This window comes from Paramisgurnus dabryanus, chromosome 9 (assembly GCF_030506205.2).
Source record: "Paramisgurnus dabryanus chromosome 9, PD_genome_1.1, whole genome shotgun sequence".
Classification (NCBI taxonomy): domain Eukaryota; kingdom Metazoa; phylum Chordata; class Actinopteri; order Cypriniformes; family Cobitidae; genus Paramisgurnus; species Paramisgurnus dabryanus.
In genome coordinates this window covers 30,349,733-30,364,553 of record NC_133345.1, presented here as the reverse complement: position 1 = coordinate 30,364,553, position 14,821 = coordinate 30,349,733, and the positions used below count along the sequence as shown (strand labels likewise).

The following is a 14,821-nucleotide window of genomic DNA, read 5'->3' as shown; positions in this document are numbered from 1 at the left end:
AACTCTTGTAACATTGGCAACACCCTGGTAAAACTCTACACTACATTCATATTGTAAATGGAAAGTTATACATGGGCAAAAAACACTCATATCTCAAGAAAATGTCAACTTCAAGATTATTCAGTGATAATATTGTTGTTATAATAGAAAAGCAGAGACTGCGGTGCTCGGAGGTGATCTGGAGAAACGGATTTAGGCAGGTGTCACTGATTCAGAAAGATTCACCATGTTCCTGTTATCCTTCTCAAAAGGGTCATCTAATCCCCAACACTGGATGAAGGTTAAAAACACAATCATACGCTGCTGTACACACACACACAGGGAGTTTAGTTTAGCTGTCACATACTGGGCTGAGCGGTACATCAAAAGTTGGTAATATTTCGGTCGTTTTTACAGCAGGACACAGGATGAGACAATATCATCTATATCGATATGATGACCCTCCTTTGCAACAGCCAGAAATGTACACTGAGGTCAGACGTAAACTTTCCATCCAGCATGCATGTTTGTGCAACTGTATATTTTCAAACAGTGGTAAAAACCCAGTTTTAAAATGAAATTTTCATCATATGCATGACTTGCATGTAAACATTTATTCCACGTTGTAGAGATATTTATTGTATATTGCCATTCATCCCAAAATTACAGAGATAATTTGAGTCAATTTCGCCTAGCCCTTCCACATACTCTCTAATACATTCTGGGTTTTTCCATCCCAGCTTTGGGTCAAAAAGGGACAATTAAAAATTAACCCATAATTTTCTTAATAAAAAAAAAGTTGTCCTCCAAAGAGGGGGGGTGGTGGCGGGCCAAAAAAAAATTTACCCAGAAAATGTTTAGATTTGACCAGTGTTTGGAATGAGGGGGGCTGGGGTGGTCCCGGACCTCCTATAAGCATTGTGGGACTCCCTATAAAGCACAATAATATAAATTAGGGGGACCCCTGGTTTTTATTAAAATTAAAATACTAAAATGAATTAAAAATGATTGTGCTGCGCTGCCACAAAGCGATACTGTCCATTATTTGTCCCAATTTTACAATAAACTAATCCAAACATTTTTGTCTGAAATAAATGTAAACACTTAAGTGAGCCTCACACTGGAGGAATTGACAGATTTAGGATTGGGTTAGGGGCTTTTAAAGATGGGGTGCATGATCTCTGAAAGCCAATGTTGAAATCACCTAAACAAACACGCCCCTACCCCAATAGGATTTGGACCTTCTTTTGAAAGACCCGCCCCACAAATACACAACCCAGGCAACGATGTTGGTTAGTACACATGCCCCTTACTGCTGAATGGCTACAAGTGTGTTTTGGTACTCGGCCCGACTCCCTTTTCCTAAGTGTTTTTCAAAAATCATGCACCCCGCCTTTAAAAAAATCTTCTCAAACTATTATTTTACACAAATTTGAGGGGTAAAATATGATTAGGGTTTGAGTTAAGGGTAATTTGGGGTTTCTTTGATTAAAATGTATATCCAGGACCAACAAAAAATGTGAAATCAAGGCGAACCTATAATTACAGGGGACCCCCATAATCTTTGACATAATGCGAACACTGGATTTTATCTAATAATGGGTTAAAACAACCCAGCATTTATTCAAGTAGCATATGGGTCTATTATATAAAAAATGCTTAAATATTTATCAATTCAAAGCTGTGTTTACACTGTTAATAAACTAAACCCTGTTTATGTCTGATTTATAGTTGCCAACACACTGAAAAGAGAAATTAAATCGAAATTACACATTGTACAAAAATGCTGCGTTATTTTAAACAAACTCAACAGTTGAGTTAAATTAACCCAGAAAATTTTTATATTTGATCCAACAATAGGTTAAACGAGCATTATGGGTTAAAATGACCCAGCATAGTCAAATCCCAGCAGGTTGGGTTAATAATATCCCAATTATTATTCCAAGTGCAATTGCTACTTTAAAAGTCAAAAAATGGTGTTTTCATAAGTCAAAAGATGTTTCATTCATTGTGGATGTGTGCTGAGACAAAATGTGCTGACTGTGAGATAAGATCAGTGCTGGACTTCATACTTTATCTGTCTGATACGGAAAACCCGAATCACAGATCACAGTTTCAGACAGCACGTCCATCCTTTACTCCAGAGATAAGAGAAACACTGCTGATCACCTTATTGCTTCTAGTGTCACACATGTCTGATGTCAAACCATCCAATCTCATTCAAACCATCGACACGTCCATATCATCTACAAACATCTGCACAATTGGGGAAAGAAAGCTGCATGTATAATATAGTTTTGAACAACATTTCTTCTCTTAACAAGATAAAAGGCTCCCGGTCATCATCAGCTTGAATACATTTACATTTAATTATTTGGCAGATGCTTTACCCAAAACAACTTTCAAATTAAAAGAAACACAAACAAGTGATTGAGCATAAAAAAAACTCAGTTCCAGATTTTACGAGTAGATCTGAATAGTCCAAGAAGTAGAACAGTGAATTGATTAAATGTTAAATTAAATCAAATCTTTTCGTCCAAATATTTCCCACTGATTTATTTCCCTTTGGCTGCCAAGTCGATGCCAACAAATGAAGTTTCCAACATCTTTATTAATTATTTTTCATTTCCTTGATGAGTTTGCACGATCATTCTTCCAAAATTGGCATTTGTGCCCTTTGGAATAATATATGAGTCTATAAATGCACATTGAAAGATGCCCATAACATTTATCATGCACAGCCACACCCAAACAACAAAACAGATCAATGGTGCCATCTGCTGGCTACATTTTATTACTTTTAGTGGTTTGTTTGTAAGGCAGGCATTATTATGGGCAAGCATCATACTTTACATGATTTACACTTACACATTCTTCATATTAGTACAAATGTAGTAACTAGATTATCAGAGGACATAATCCATTTGCTGGATTATGTCATTCATACCAGACGTCATTTTCAGCCTCTTTAACCAGCCAATGACCGAAATAATGCTCTGTTCTATAATAATAAACACACAAAACTGATTATTTGTCTGTTTTGTGTTGTGACATTAAACAGACAATGACTAATTTTAATGTTTTACAGATAAAGGATCTACATTTTGAGGGCTCAGTGAGGACCCCCGGCCGACTCCCCTGTAGCTTGTGTTCAAGCTACCCCTGATGATACTTCCCATGCTTCCCGCTTAATATTCTCAGGATCATGTTTAATGACGGAAAATGTCAAACTAATTAACTCTAAACACCCAGGCCAATGCTAAAATCATTTGTTTAATGATAATTGTTACTATATGATCATTTTAACTGGTTTGCATCCGCAGTTTGCAACTGCTGACCTGCACGTGTCAACATTGGCTTCTTATAAAAGACCACCTTATAAAATTTTGGCTTTAACGTAACCCTGTCACACCTTGCTTGTGAATGTTGCAGTTACACCCTCCATTTCTAGTATCATACAATTTTGCAAAATATTTAAACAGAAAGTAGCTTAGCTTCCTCTTTTTCATAGAGTAGCTAAAGCGCGTGAGTTTTAAATCGCTCTCGCGATACTTTTATGTCATACGCCGATCCGATTTGTTTGCGCAGGCGCAGCGCCGCATGAACGTCTCGAAAAGGGGAAAAATCGTCAGGTGTTCTTCTTTACATCGTTTCTGTTTTCAGACAAACTAAACTAACCCAACACAACCTATACACTGATGTTTACTGGCAAAGGTTAGCAACACAATAGCATTGTTGAGTGTGTTTATATTTGAGTTTTCGAACCTCGCGCAAAAATAACGAACGTTAGCGGATGCTGCGGTCGGTTAATCACTTTAGCCACGATGAGCAGCGATATCGCAAAAAGATCTTCCGTTAGCCCTGATAAAACTTGCTGTTCTAGGTTCACTAATGTCCTAAAACGTGTCTTTGTCTGCAAGAAAAGCAAAGAGTCTTTGAACAGAGATGAAGATGCAGTAAGCCCAAGTGAACACACCGGTTGGGTGATACACCCATTGAGTTCCCTCAGGTAATGTTAACGCACAGTCACCCATAATCACAACAGATGATTAACCCTTACTTTTTAACAATCATTTTTAGCATTTAACTTACAGCTAAGGCAGAAATTAACATTTTGTCTTTAGGGTCAAGAAAAAAAACGTACACTTGTTTACTAACAGAAACAGTAATGACGCTGGAGAGAAGAACTTACATTATATGATAGAAAAAAGGTTTTTTATTGTTAGCAGTGTTAAACAGTGTAAATTTGTGGGTTAAGGATTAGTCAAGTGTACAGTATGTAAAGGGTGTACCCTCAGTTGTTGTAACCAAAATGTATGATAAATGATTAGGGGGTCGGGGAGGCAAGGCAGATTTTTACGCCCCTGTTGTTCCAGTTGCGTCCAGCAGGGTGTACAGTGAGTTCGCATCAATAGATCAGACTTAGCAGAGCAAGCTTTGGATAGACATCACATGAATCAAGATAAACAGCCTAATGATCCACACCAAAATTCAAATATATGTAGAAATTTACTGTTGACAGCCTACGGAGGCAATTGAACAGCAATTTAGTGTTTTAGTGAATTGAAAATTAATAACACATTATGATCCACTGTACCCTATATTCATTAAAGGTTTTTATAATAATATTTAAAATTACTGTCACCTCTGTGAATCTGTGTGTGTTTAATCCCATATGGCAAAAAATATTTTTAAATATATTTCAAAATATACAAAAATATATTTGCTGAAATGTTCTGAAAATGAAAAATGTTCAAATATATGTTTACAAAATATATTGATTATTTTTGGCAAGTTTTTGTATGTTTTGAAATATATTTTAAAAATAAATACATTTTAAAGCTTATATTGAGCCCTCGGTATATTTCAGTCCAAGGTAATATATTCACGTCGCATTGGAAGAAAAACTTTATTTATGTTACCAGCAGCATGTTTTAAGTAAGTTAAAAAATTAAATATATTTGCCACTTCAAAAATATCCTTTATAAAATTAACTTATTTTAAAATATATTTTGGCAAAGAATGCATTTTTGCCATTTGGGATGTAAAAATAGTAATGTTTTTGCTTGAAATACATTTTTAAATATATGTTGATATAGACCATTTCAAAAGATGTAAACAACACTGGTCCAGAGGTTCTTTTCCTGTTTCAGTTTTTTAACACTAGATAAACGTTGGGATAAAATACAACCAGCAGAACATATAGAACTGAATTAAAACGTTAAAAAAACATTTTAAAGATAATGATTTATGTGAAATAAAAAAAAAACGGTAACAAACTGAAACAGGAAGTGTTTCTGGACCAATGTTTTGACCAGTGTCTATATGAATGTTAAAACCAAAAATATTTCCAAATTTCAAAAATATATTCAATTGAGCTTGACTTTATACAAAATGTATTTAGCATATATTTAAAATATATTTTTGGCCAGAGAAATGTATTTTTTGTATGGGATCTTAGAAAGATAGAGAGAGAGAGGTGTCAGTAATTTTAAATATGAAAACCTATAATGAATATAGCTTGGTGTATCATAATGTGTGTTAGCACAAGTGACCATAGACTTCCATAGTAGGAATACAAAAATATGATGGAATTAAATGGGTACCGTCAACTGTCTGCTTACCATCATTTATCAAAATATTTTCTTAGTCATTTATCACAATACTTCCAAAATATTTTTTTCCTACTATGGAAGTCTTTGGTCACTTACTGCTGTGTGTTTACCATCATTTCTCAAAATATCTTCTTTTGTGTTCATCAGAAAAAAGAAATTCATACAGGTTTAGAACAACATGAGGATGAGTAAATGATGACAGAATTTTCATTGTAAAGTAAACTATCCCTTTAATCACATGAGCAGATTTGTTTAGACAGATGAATGCAACTTGGCTCTTTTCTTTTTTGCAGATATTACTATCTGATGTCTATGGTGATCTTAACATTCGCCAATCTTATAACAATCCCTCTGGACATGGCTTTCTCTGAGGATATACGTGGTAATAGACACAGATACTGGGTGGCCTTCAACGTCTTCTCCGACATCATGTTCTGTGTGGACATTGGTATTAATTTTCGAATGGGTATTTTCACTGAAGACGGTCAGGTAGGAACATCACTTGTCCCGTAGTGCAAAGCATTTGGGTTCTGAATATTAAAATCCTATGAATTTTCTCCATAGAGTATTTGATTTTCAAAATTAACATGTAACCCTGAAAGGATTTACCGTGTGCTTAAAGAATCTTAAGCAATATTATTTGTGCTTCTGTATAAGCATTTTACATCTACATTTACATATTTGACAGATGCTTTTATCCAAAGTGACTTACCCCTCGTTCAGACAGCCAGCGACGTTATCGCTGTGTGTCGCTTGTCTCTTTCAATGAGGCGTTTCTAAATCTGCTTGTCATAAACAAATGAGTACCATCCACGCCAGTAACTGACGAGAGAAGGGTGACGTGAACTCCACTGCTTTGTTCTCATTGGTAGTCGCTCCCGAAAGTCGCTCGACATTTGCATAAAGTTAAACTTTTCTTAACTTTCTCGCGTCGCTGGACACGCCCATACGGTCGCCAATGGTCACTGTCGCTCGTGTCGCCGGAAGTCGCCAGGTTTCCATTGAAAGGAATGAGATCGCGTCGCTCTGCTACTGCTTGTCGTTGGCTGTCTGAACGAGGGGTTACAGTGCATTAAAAGGTATATATTTTATCAGTAGGGGAGAGCAGGGCACAAACTAACGCTTTTCGGCTTTGACTCTATCATTCAAAAAATATTCAAGTTAGATTAATAATTTTTTTACACAATCGCCACACACACATTTCTGCTACAAATGAATACTTAAAGTTTGTTTGTGGGACCTACCATTATCATACAATTACATAGTGACAGGAGTGCAAACATTACAACTTACTCCATAGGTGGGGTTAATTGTAACAAACAGAAGGTTTGTTGTTACACATGCTAGAAAATGTATTATTTATTTCAATAAAATTATATACTAAATGTGGATATTTTTTATATATAGATAGATATCCACACATTCATCCATCCATGATCCTTCATAACCATCCTTGTATTTTGCATCAATGCATATAAATAGATTTTTTTTGAAAGGGCTGCACAATTAAGACAAAAAAAATTATAATTGTGAGTTATTTCCCCTGATATTGTATTAACAGTTATCATTTTGATGAATAGTATTCACATTGTTTTCATTTCATTATCATTGTACCTGAGGCTTCATTGTAACACTGTGTGACAACTAAACCCGCTGTGTAATTTTTTTTCAAAATGTTTTAGGTAACAAGACAGTGATTAAAATAATATAAAGTTGGATTTGGTGACTTACACACACAACTCAGAAATTGAAAAAAAAAAGGTTAAAGAAACATACTTTCATGTCTCCAAAACATTTGTTCAATATCTTAGCCAAAACACATCAAAACTTTTCACAAATTTACAGGGGATCAAAAAAAGAAAAAGACCAAAAGGCAGATTGCTCAGCCCTGTATAAATATGTAAAGTAGATGTGTTACAATTAACCCAGCATTAGTTTGGGGCCAGCTCACCCCTACTTGTGTTCCCGGGGTTCAGATCCATAACCTCCAAAATGCAATGCTCTACAACTGAGCTATAGTCTTCATTGGCTCTACCATTTTTTTAAACTGGGTGGTCGATGTTAAGAAACTATGTTTTTTTTAAATCACTGTCGAGAAAATAAATAAGGAAAAGTGTCGGTCACTGTTCAAACAATTCATTTTCTATTTGATCTAGGTGCCCATCCTTGATCCAAAGCTCATAAGAAAAGATTATTTAAAATCTTGGTTTGTTCCAGATGTTGTGGCTGCATTTCCTGTTGACATTATAATTGTTATTGTGGTAAGTTTGTATATTCATTTACAGTAGTATAGGTGAAATGGATTGTATAAACCAGTGGTCTCCAATATGGTGCCGTGGAAACCAGGTTGCCCCAGCAGCTTAGCTTCTTTAATGTATATTAAAATTTTAAACAATGAAAAAACAAATCAACAAGTAAAACAAAAACGTTTTAAGTAGAATATACAGATTGTTTTATCCACTGTCATAGCCCTTGCTCACAAAAGGTTGGAGACCCCTGCTATAAACCATTTAACCTCTCATGACAGTTTACACTAAAACCATGTTTTATTTGCTTCAGGACCATTGTAATAGTGCAGACACAAGCTCGCTGTTGGCTTCAAAGATGGTGAGGATGCTTATGTTCGCGAGGATCCTGAGCATGATTCGTGTGCTCCGTTTGCCAAGGCTCATGAGATTCTACTCTGAACTTGAAAATGTAAGTTAGCACTGGTATATTTGTAGTCACTTATTCGAGACAAATGCACTTAAAAACAACCGAATTGCCATTGGAAAACTGTTGGACCTGTTTGGTGATGCTAGTGGTAAAAATGTTGTAACCTTCAAATCACATTTTGGAGACCTGTGAAGGTGTCTTCCATGGGAAGGGGTGTCACCTGAAGTCCTGCTAAGGTGCTACAAAGACAAACACAACAATAATTTTTTTTATACAGAACTGTACATTTTTAACATGAGCATGTGCCCTCAATTTTTTTGTTGACTAGTTTTGTGTAAAATTCAGTGAAGATATGTTGAAGTTGCATATTATTAAATAGTTTAATGAAGACAATTGCAAATTTGATCAGTGTAACAAATGATATGCTTATACTTTAGGTCTCGGATATACAGCTTGACGTAGTCCGGCGGTCTATCAGGTTTACATTTGCCTTACTGATGATCTTTCTCATCTGGCATTGGAACGGATGTATTCAGTTCTTCATACCTGTTCTGGATGAGTTTCCCCTTGACTGCTGGGTCACAAGAGAGAATCTTACGGTTCGTCTCAACATTTGGCTTTCCATTGAATATGTTGGCTTTAATGATGGTAAATTGTGATGTAAAATTAATAATGTTTGTTGTTTTTGCAGAATAGCACAGTTGGTGAAAAATACTCCTTTGCTTTGTTCAGAACTTTCTTTCAAATGACCTGGATGTCCTACAGATCTACTGACACACCAACACGTACATCACATACAACCAATATTTTAACATAATTTTGCTAATCAAGAAAAAGCGTCTTAATTTAAGAATTTTTAGATATTTTTACTGAAAACAAGACAAAAATACTAAGATTTTTTTTTGAAAATCATTTTTTGCCGTGTATGTGAAAATATACACTGCAAAAAAATATTTTCAAGAGAAAATGTTCTTAGTATTTTTGTCTTGTTTTCCAGAAAAATATCTAAAAATTCTTAAATTAAGATGCTTTTTCTTGATAAGCAAAACAACCCAAGAAAATAAGTCTAGTTTTAGACCCAAAATATAACATTTAAGTGATTTTGTGCATAAAACAAGCAAAAAAAAATCTGCCAATGGGGTAAGCAAATTTGTCTTGAATTTTTCTTGAATTTAGTGTTTAAGAAAAATGTTCAAGATTTTTTTGCTTACCCCATTGGCAGATTTTTTTGCTTGTTTTATGCACAAAATCACTTAAATTTGATATTTTGGGTCTAAAAACTAGACTTATTTTCTTGGGTTGTTTTGCTCATCAAGAAAAAGCATCTTAATATAAGAATTTTCAGATATTTTTTACTGAAAACAAGACAAAAATACTAAGAAAATTTTTTCTTAAATAATTATAAAATATGTGAAAATATAATTTACACTGAAGTGATTCTGTGTCATATAGGTATTGAAGAACAGTGGGGTGTTATTGTCAGTATGCTGATTGGATTTTCAGTCTTTATCACATGCATCACTTTTGTGGTTGTGACGTTTGTCCGTGCCGCTGCCACAAGTAATGTGTACATGAAAAAGGTGCTTGAGCTACTTTTCTAATGTTTGCCAGCGTTTCTGAAATGAACTAAAAGGTTTTTCAGATGTTATTATTATAATTACATGACCAATATGTTACAGATAAACCAACTACAATCCTCCAAGGTGTTCAGACAGCTGCCCAAAGCCTTGCGCCAGCGAATCACTGTGCATTACAAGTGGGAATTTGATAAGAAGAACATCTTTGATCTCGTCCCGAAACCACTCAGAAAGGTCACTGAAAATAAGAAGCTTAGCTTTTTAGTGAGGCTGTGCATTGATTTGCTACTTGCTTTTAATAGTTATGAGACAGATATTGTATACAGTATTCCTTTGCATGTTAGAGATCATCAATATTTCTGGGCCATTTTCGTCAAATTAAGGGCTAACACACTAAAAGCCTCAGATTTTATTATCATGGCTCTTAAATAATGATTGTTTCCTGTTTCATAGGATATTATGGCAGCCATGTGTACGGACCTGCTAAAGAAAGGATCGTTGTTTAGAAACAATGATCCAAAATTTGTTGAAGCCATGTTAATGAAACTGGAGTATGAGATCTTCCAGGCAGGTGAAATCATACTTTATCAGAATACTCGGGCTGATCGTATGTTCTTTATCGAGTGTGGACAAGTGCTCGTGGAGACTGAATTCTTCCAGATGGTGTTGTCTACTGGAGATCACTTTGGAGGTGATGTATTAGAAAGTTTCAAGGTCATCTGATGACAGAAATAATGTAGTGACAGTTTTTTTGTTACATGCCCACCCACCCCCATAGGAATGCATATTAATTATTATTTATTTATAACAGTATATCCTATTAAAATGTAGACAAACTATGTATCTTTGAAAAGGTCTCAGAATTTAGTTTTCATATTTCAAAACCTTTTTGCATTAAAAATAATGCAGTGACAGTAATTTATTAATTTGACAAGCGTATGCAGCAAACCGTTGACACCTAGTGGTCATTGTTGGTAAACCACTAAAACTGTGACACAAACCACATTTTGCGATTTTAACCTGAAATTTGAATCACAACTACTTGAGACTTATGGCTTCATGTTTGCATTATTACTTTTGTGAAATATTTACATTTCAATAATTTTATGTACAAAATTAATATGTTATTGAAATATCTAAATTTCTTTAAAAAAATTGTTATAGCAGTTTAAATTAATTTTATTTAAAATATCACCTCCAGACACCTCTCTGAAAAACCCTAAAGTGTCTTCTTTAAAACAAGACCAAAAAAATGTCAGAGTTATTAATTTGAAGGAGTACATCACATTTTCACCCCGCCCCTCGAGGGATTTGCGGCACATAAGGGGTTTTAATATGGATGTTTTTTCTGCCAATTTTTTAATTAATTAATTAATTTAAAGATAAAATATAAAAAATGAAATCAGCAAAATAGAAAATTTAATTATTTCATTCTCAATGTGATATTGCACATTCTATGTCAAATTGAAAAATAAAAAGTAATCAATGTTTTGACGTTTCATTGAATTTGCATACATTGAAAATGAAAACAATTAAATAAAAGAGGACATAAAATTAACATTGAACTTTACATTTTAATTTGATTTTGATCATGACAATTAATAAAATGCATTTCATGTTTACCTTTCATTTGATTTAATTTTCTATTTTGGGAAATATTTAGCGGTTTTCTTTTTATTTGATCATTTAATAAATTCATTTAAAATTGGTAGAAAAAACTTCCATAGTTTAAGAGTAAAATTTATTAAGATAATGGCATGCTAGTGAAAACACCTGTATTTTACAGTATGTCAGTAAACACACATCACCCTCCTAGCCATCATTTGAAGTTTTCCTGTTTGTTTTTATAGAGATATGTTTGCTGTTTGGTGGACGGCGGCAGGCTACAGTTCGAGCTTTAGATGCCTGCAGACTGTTCTCACTTTCTTTAGACCACCTTCTGGAGATCGAGGAGGAGTTTCCCGATGTAGTGAATGAGCTGAGGGAAAAAGCTCAACAGCGTAAAAGTGAACTAGAGCGTAAGTGACCTTTCATCTTTTTAAATGCAGATAGACTGAGCCCAATGAAAGAGAACAGAGCGCAGTAGCTCTGTGTTAAAGGTTGTGTTCACACTAAAATGTTTGTGTGAAAACTCAAAACAGCATCACAAATTCCTCCATTAAATGTGCAAATGAAAATAAAACTATAATGCTCTTCCCATGTTAAAGAAATTGTTTACCCAAAAATGAAAATTCTGTTGTTCTAAATCTGTATGATTTTTGTACTGATACACACAAAAAGATATTTTAATAAATGATGGTAAGCACACAGCTGATTGTAACCATTGACTTCCATAGTAGGAAAAACAAAAATTTAATGGGTACCATCAACTGTGTGCTTATCATCATTTATCAAAATACTTCTATAATATTTGATTTCCTACTATGGTAGTCAATGGTTACAATCAGCTGTGTGCTTACCATCATTTATTATAATATCTTCGTTTATGTTCATCAGAAAAAAGAAATTCATACAGGTTTAAAACAAAATGAAGGTGAGTAAATGATGTCAGACTGTTCATTTTTGGGTGAACTATCCCTTTAACATGTTTTTAGTGATTTTTGGGGCCGCATCTTGATATCACTTCCTGTTTTTGTTTGTTGAGATATCTTCAATCCATGTTGCATTCACATTTAAACTGCAACAGGGTTTGCTTGGAAGTGGACCGAAACCTTTTCAGCGGTCTCCGTTGGTTTGTTTGCTGCACACCAAGGTTAAGGTGTACATATAGGTTGCACAGGTGCCTACCAGGGAACGTAGTACAATATGTAGTCCAGAAGATGCATTGCACTGCTTTGTACACATACAAGTCAAATAAACTATACTTTGCAATTCTGTGTATACGTTCGCATACACATAAAAAAAACATATTCCAGGCTTTCTCCAAGCTGTCTGGGGAGCAACCGAACCAGAGGTTGTTTTAAACAAACTAAAAGGGCCAACTGTAAACACACCCTTAAAAATGAAAGAAGTGTTACAACAGTTAAAGACAATTAAAACATAGCAGAACACAACAGTGTATCATAAATCTTTTATTATGTATACATATATATGCTTTGAGTCTCTGGTTAAGTGTTGTGTTTGTTTGCTTTCTGAAGGAGCTGAGCTGAGACAACTTGCTTCATCTACATCTGATGATGTGTGAAAAACTTACTCTACTTATTGTATTCTATAATAAAATTTGAGTTATTGACTAAGATAATTTACATATTTTAAGCTTTAGATGTTATGCATTGTATAGTTTATTGTATTTTATTAAACAATTCAAGTTATTGAATAAGATCATTTATCTGTATTGTAATTGTATTATATTTTAAAATTCTAGTTATTTACTAAGATAATTTACATATTTTAAACTTGAGATGTTATGCATTGTATTGTAAGTTTATTAAGACACTTGTTTTTGTCTTGTACATTTTGTTCTGTAAATATTTTCTAAAAGATTCTTTGATAAAAAAAAATGTATAATACACAACAACATAGTCATACATGCTTATCACTTTCATAATCCAAACAAAATACAGAGGGAAAAAGTGAAGAAATGCTGCTTTGAAATCCTACTGCGGGACAATCCCAAATTTTATTTCATCCTAAACTAATTTTAAAATTTGTTTTCATACCGTACAAATGACAAGAGTAAGATGCTCTCTTTGACACTTTGTCGTGGATTTTTCACATTTCCACTGAGATCAGGTTTTTATTCTCAAAAATGAATTCTCAAGATCTCATCTCTTGATTTCTTATCATCACATCATCATATTGATGCTTTTTTAATTCTTTAGTCATTTTATAGAAAACAGAGTTTTATAAATCTTTTATGGACATTTAGAAAGGTACCTTAAAACAACATGTTTAGCTAATCTGAAATTGCAACTACCAACTATGGTGAATAGATCAAATCACATACTACTATCAACATCATGAGGAACAAGACAACTTAGTTAACTGTTTTTTTTTTATATAAAAGTGTATCTTATAAAGATGTGTAATTCATGGGAAATTCTACTTTTGTGCTTCACGGAAAATGTTTAACGTACATGACAAAAAAAACATTTATCCACATGATGGCGTAAGGATGCTGTTTGACTAATAATTCTGAGCTATTTATAAAACAAATGTTTGTTCATTACACGCTGAAAGACAACTCTGAGTCATCATGACTAAACTGAACTCACAGCGTTAAAACCACAATCGGCAACTATTTAGTTGTAAAACAATGCAGAAATGAACAAACATTAGGCTTGATCGACTTCATGCGACGCCACAAGAACTGACAGGCGGATGACGTCAAACTTTCGCGAGAGCAGACTACTTCATATGGTTTCTTACAGTTTTTCTGAATTGCTAAAACACATTTTTTGAAACCATCACTCATTTTCTCAAAACATAAAACACAAATCCCAATTTTAAACAAAATTCACGGAACCCCTGACTCTTCTAGCAAAATCAAACAATTCCTTCAAAACCATTTCACTTGTACTCAAAATCAAACTAAGCTTTCAAATCATACACACATAAGTCTATAATATAAAACACTTCAAGCATCCATTAGACACTACCTTAAAAAATGGAAAACACAACATCCAGGAGATCTGCTTACAGAAAAATACATGTTTATTGTACATAACAACACACTTGACAAATACTGTTAAAAAACTATATTACTGTAATCACAAGTTTAGTTCAGTGAATATAGTGAATACTTTACTGTAAGTACTGCAAGTAATAATCAGTTTTCAATATTACTGTAAGCAGCACTTGTATTTTGTAAAAAGTCAGCAATCCAACTGCAAATTTTGACAATGGCATCGTCTCTGGTGTCCTTTTCTTCCTCATACTCTTCATCTGCCTCTCAGACTGTTTCCAATCCACACAATTGGTAAAAAAATACCATTAGATAAAAGTGTGTAGAATTTTGAGTTGTTGTGTTTACTCGATGATAACGGTGTTTTAGTT

General features: G+C 34.0%; 1 protein-coding gene across 1 annotated transcript in view; it reads left to right on the top strand.

Moving 5' to 3' along the window:
- The window catches only part of hcnl1 (hyperpolarization activated cyclic nucleotide-gated potassium channel-like 1), a 75,601-nt gene extending 62,460 nt beyond the window's left edge, over positions 1 to 13,141 (top strand). Inside the window, exons 3-13 of the mRNA XM_065282733.1 lie at positions 3,068 to 3,988; positions 5,888 to 6,083; positions 7,751 to 7,855; positions 8,154 to 8,291; positions 8,687 to 8,848; positions 8,941 to 9,034; positions 9,702 to 9,829; positions 9,929 to 10,060; positions 10,280 to 10,517; positions 11,677 to 11,844; positions 12,964 to 13,141. Of these exons, the coding sequence (XP_065138805.1) occupies positions 3,804 to 3,988; positions 5,888 to 6,083; positions 7,751 to 7,855; positions 8,154 to 8,291; positions 8,687 to 8,848; positions 8,941 to 9,034; positions 9,702 to 9,829; positions 9,929 to 10,060; positions 10,280 to 10,517; positions 11,677 to 11,844; positions 12,964 to 13,010 (1,593 nt within the window). The 5' untranslated portion in view covers positions 3,068 to 3,803 and the 3' untranslated portion in view covers positions 13,011 to 13,141. The remainder of the gene's footprint in view (positions 1 to 3,067; positions 3,989 to 5,887; positions 6,084 to 7,750; positions 7,856 to 8,153; positions 8,292 to 8,686; positions 8,849 to 8,940; positions 9,035 to 9,701; positions 9,830 to 9,928; positions 10,061 to 10,279; positions 10,518 to 11,676; positions 11,845 to 12,963) is intronic.
- The last annotated feature ends 1,680 nt before the right edge of the window (positions 13,142 to 14,821 follow it).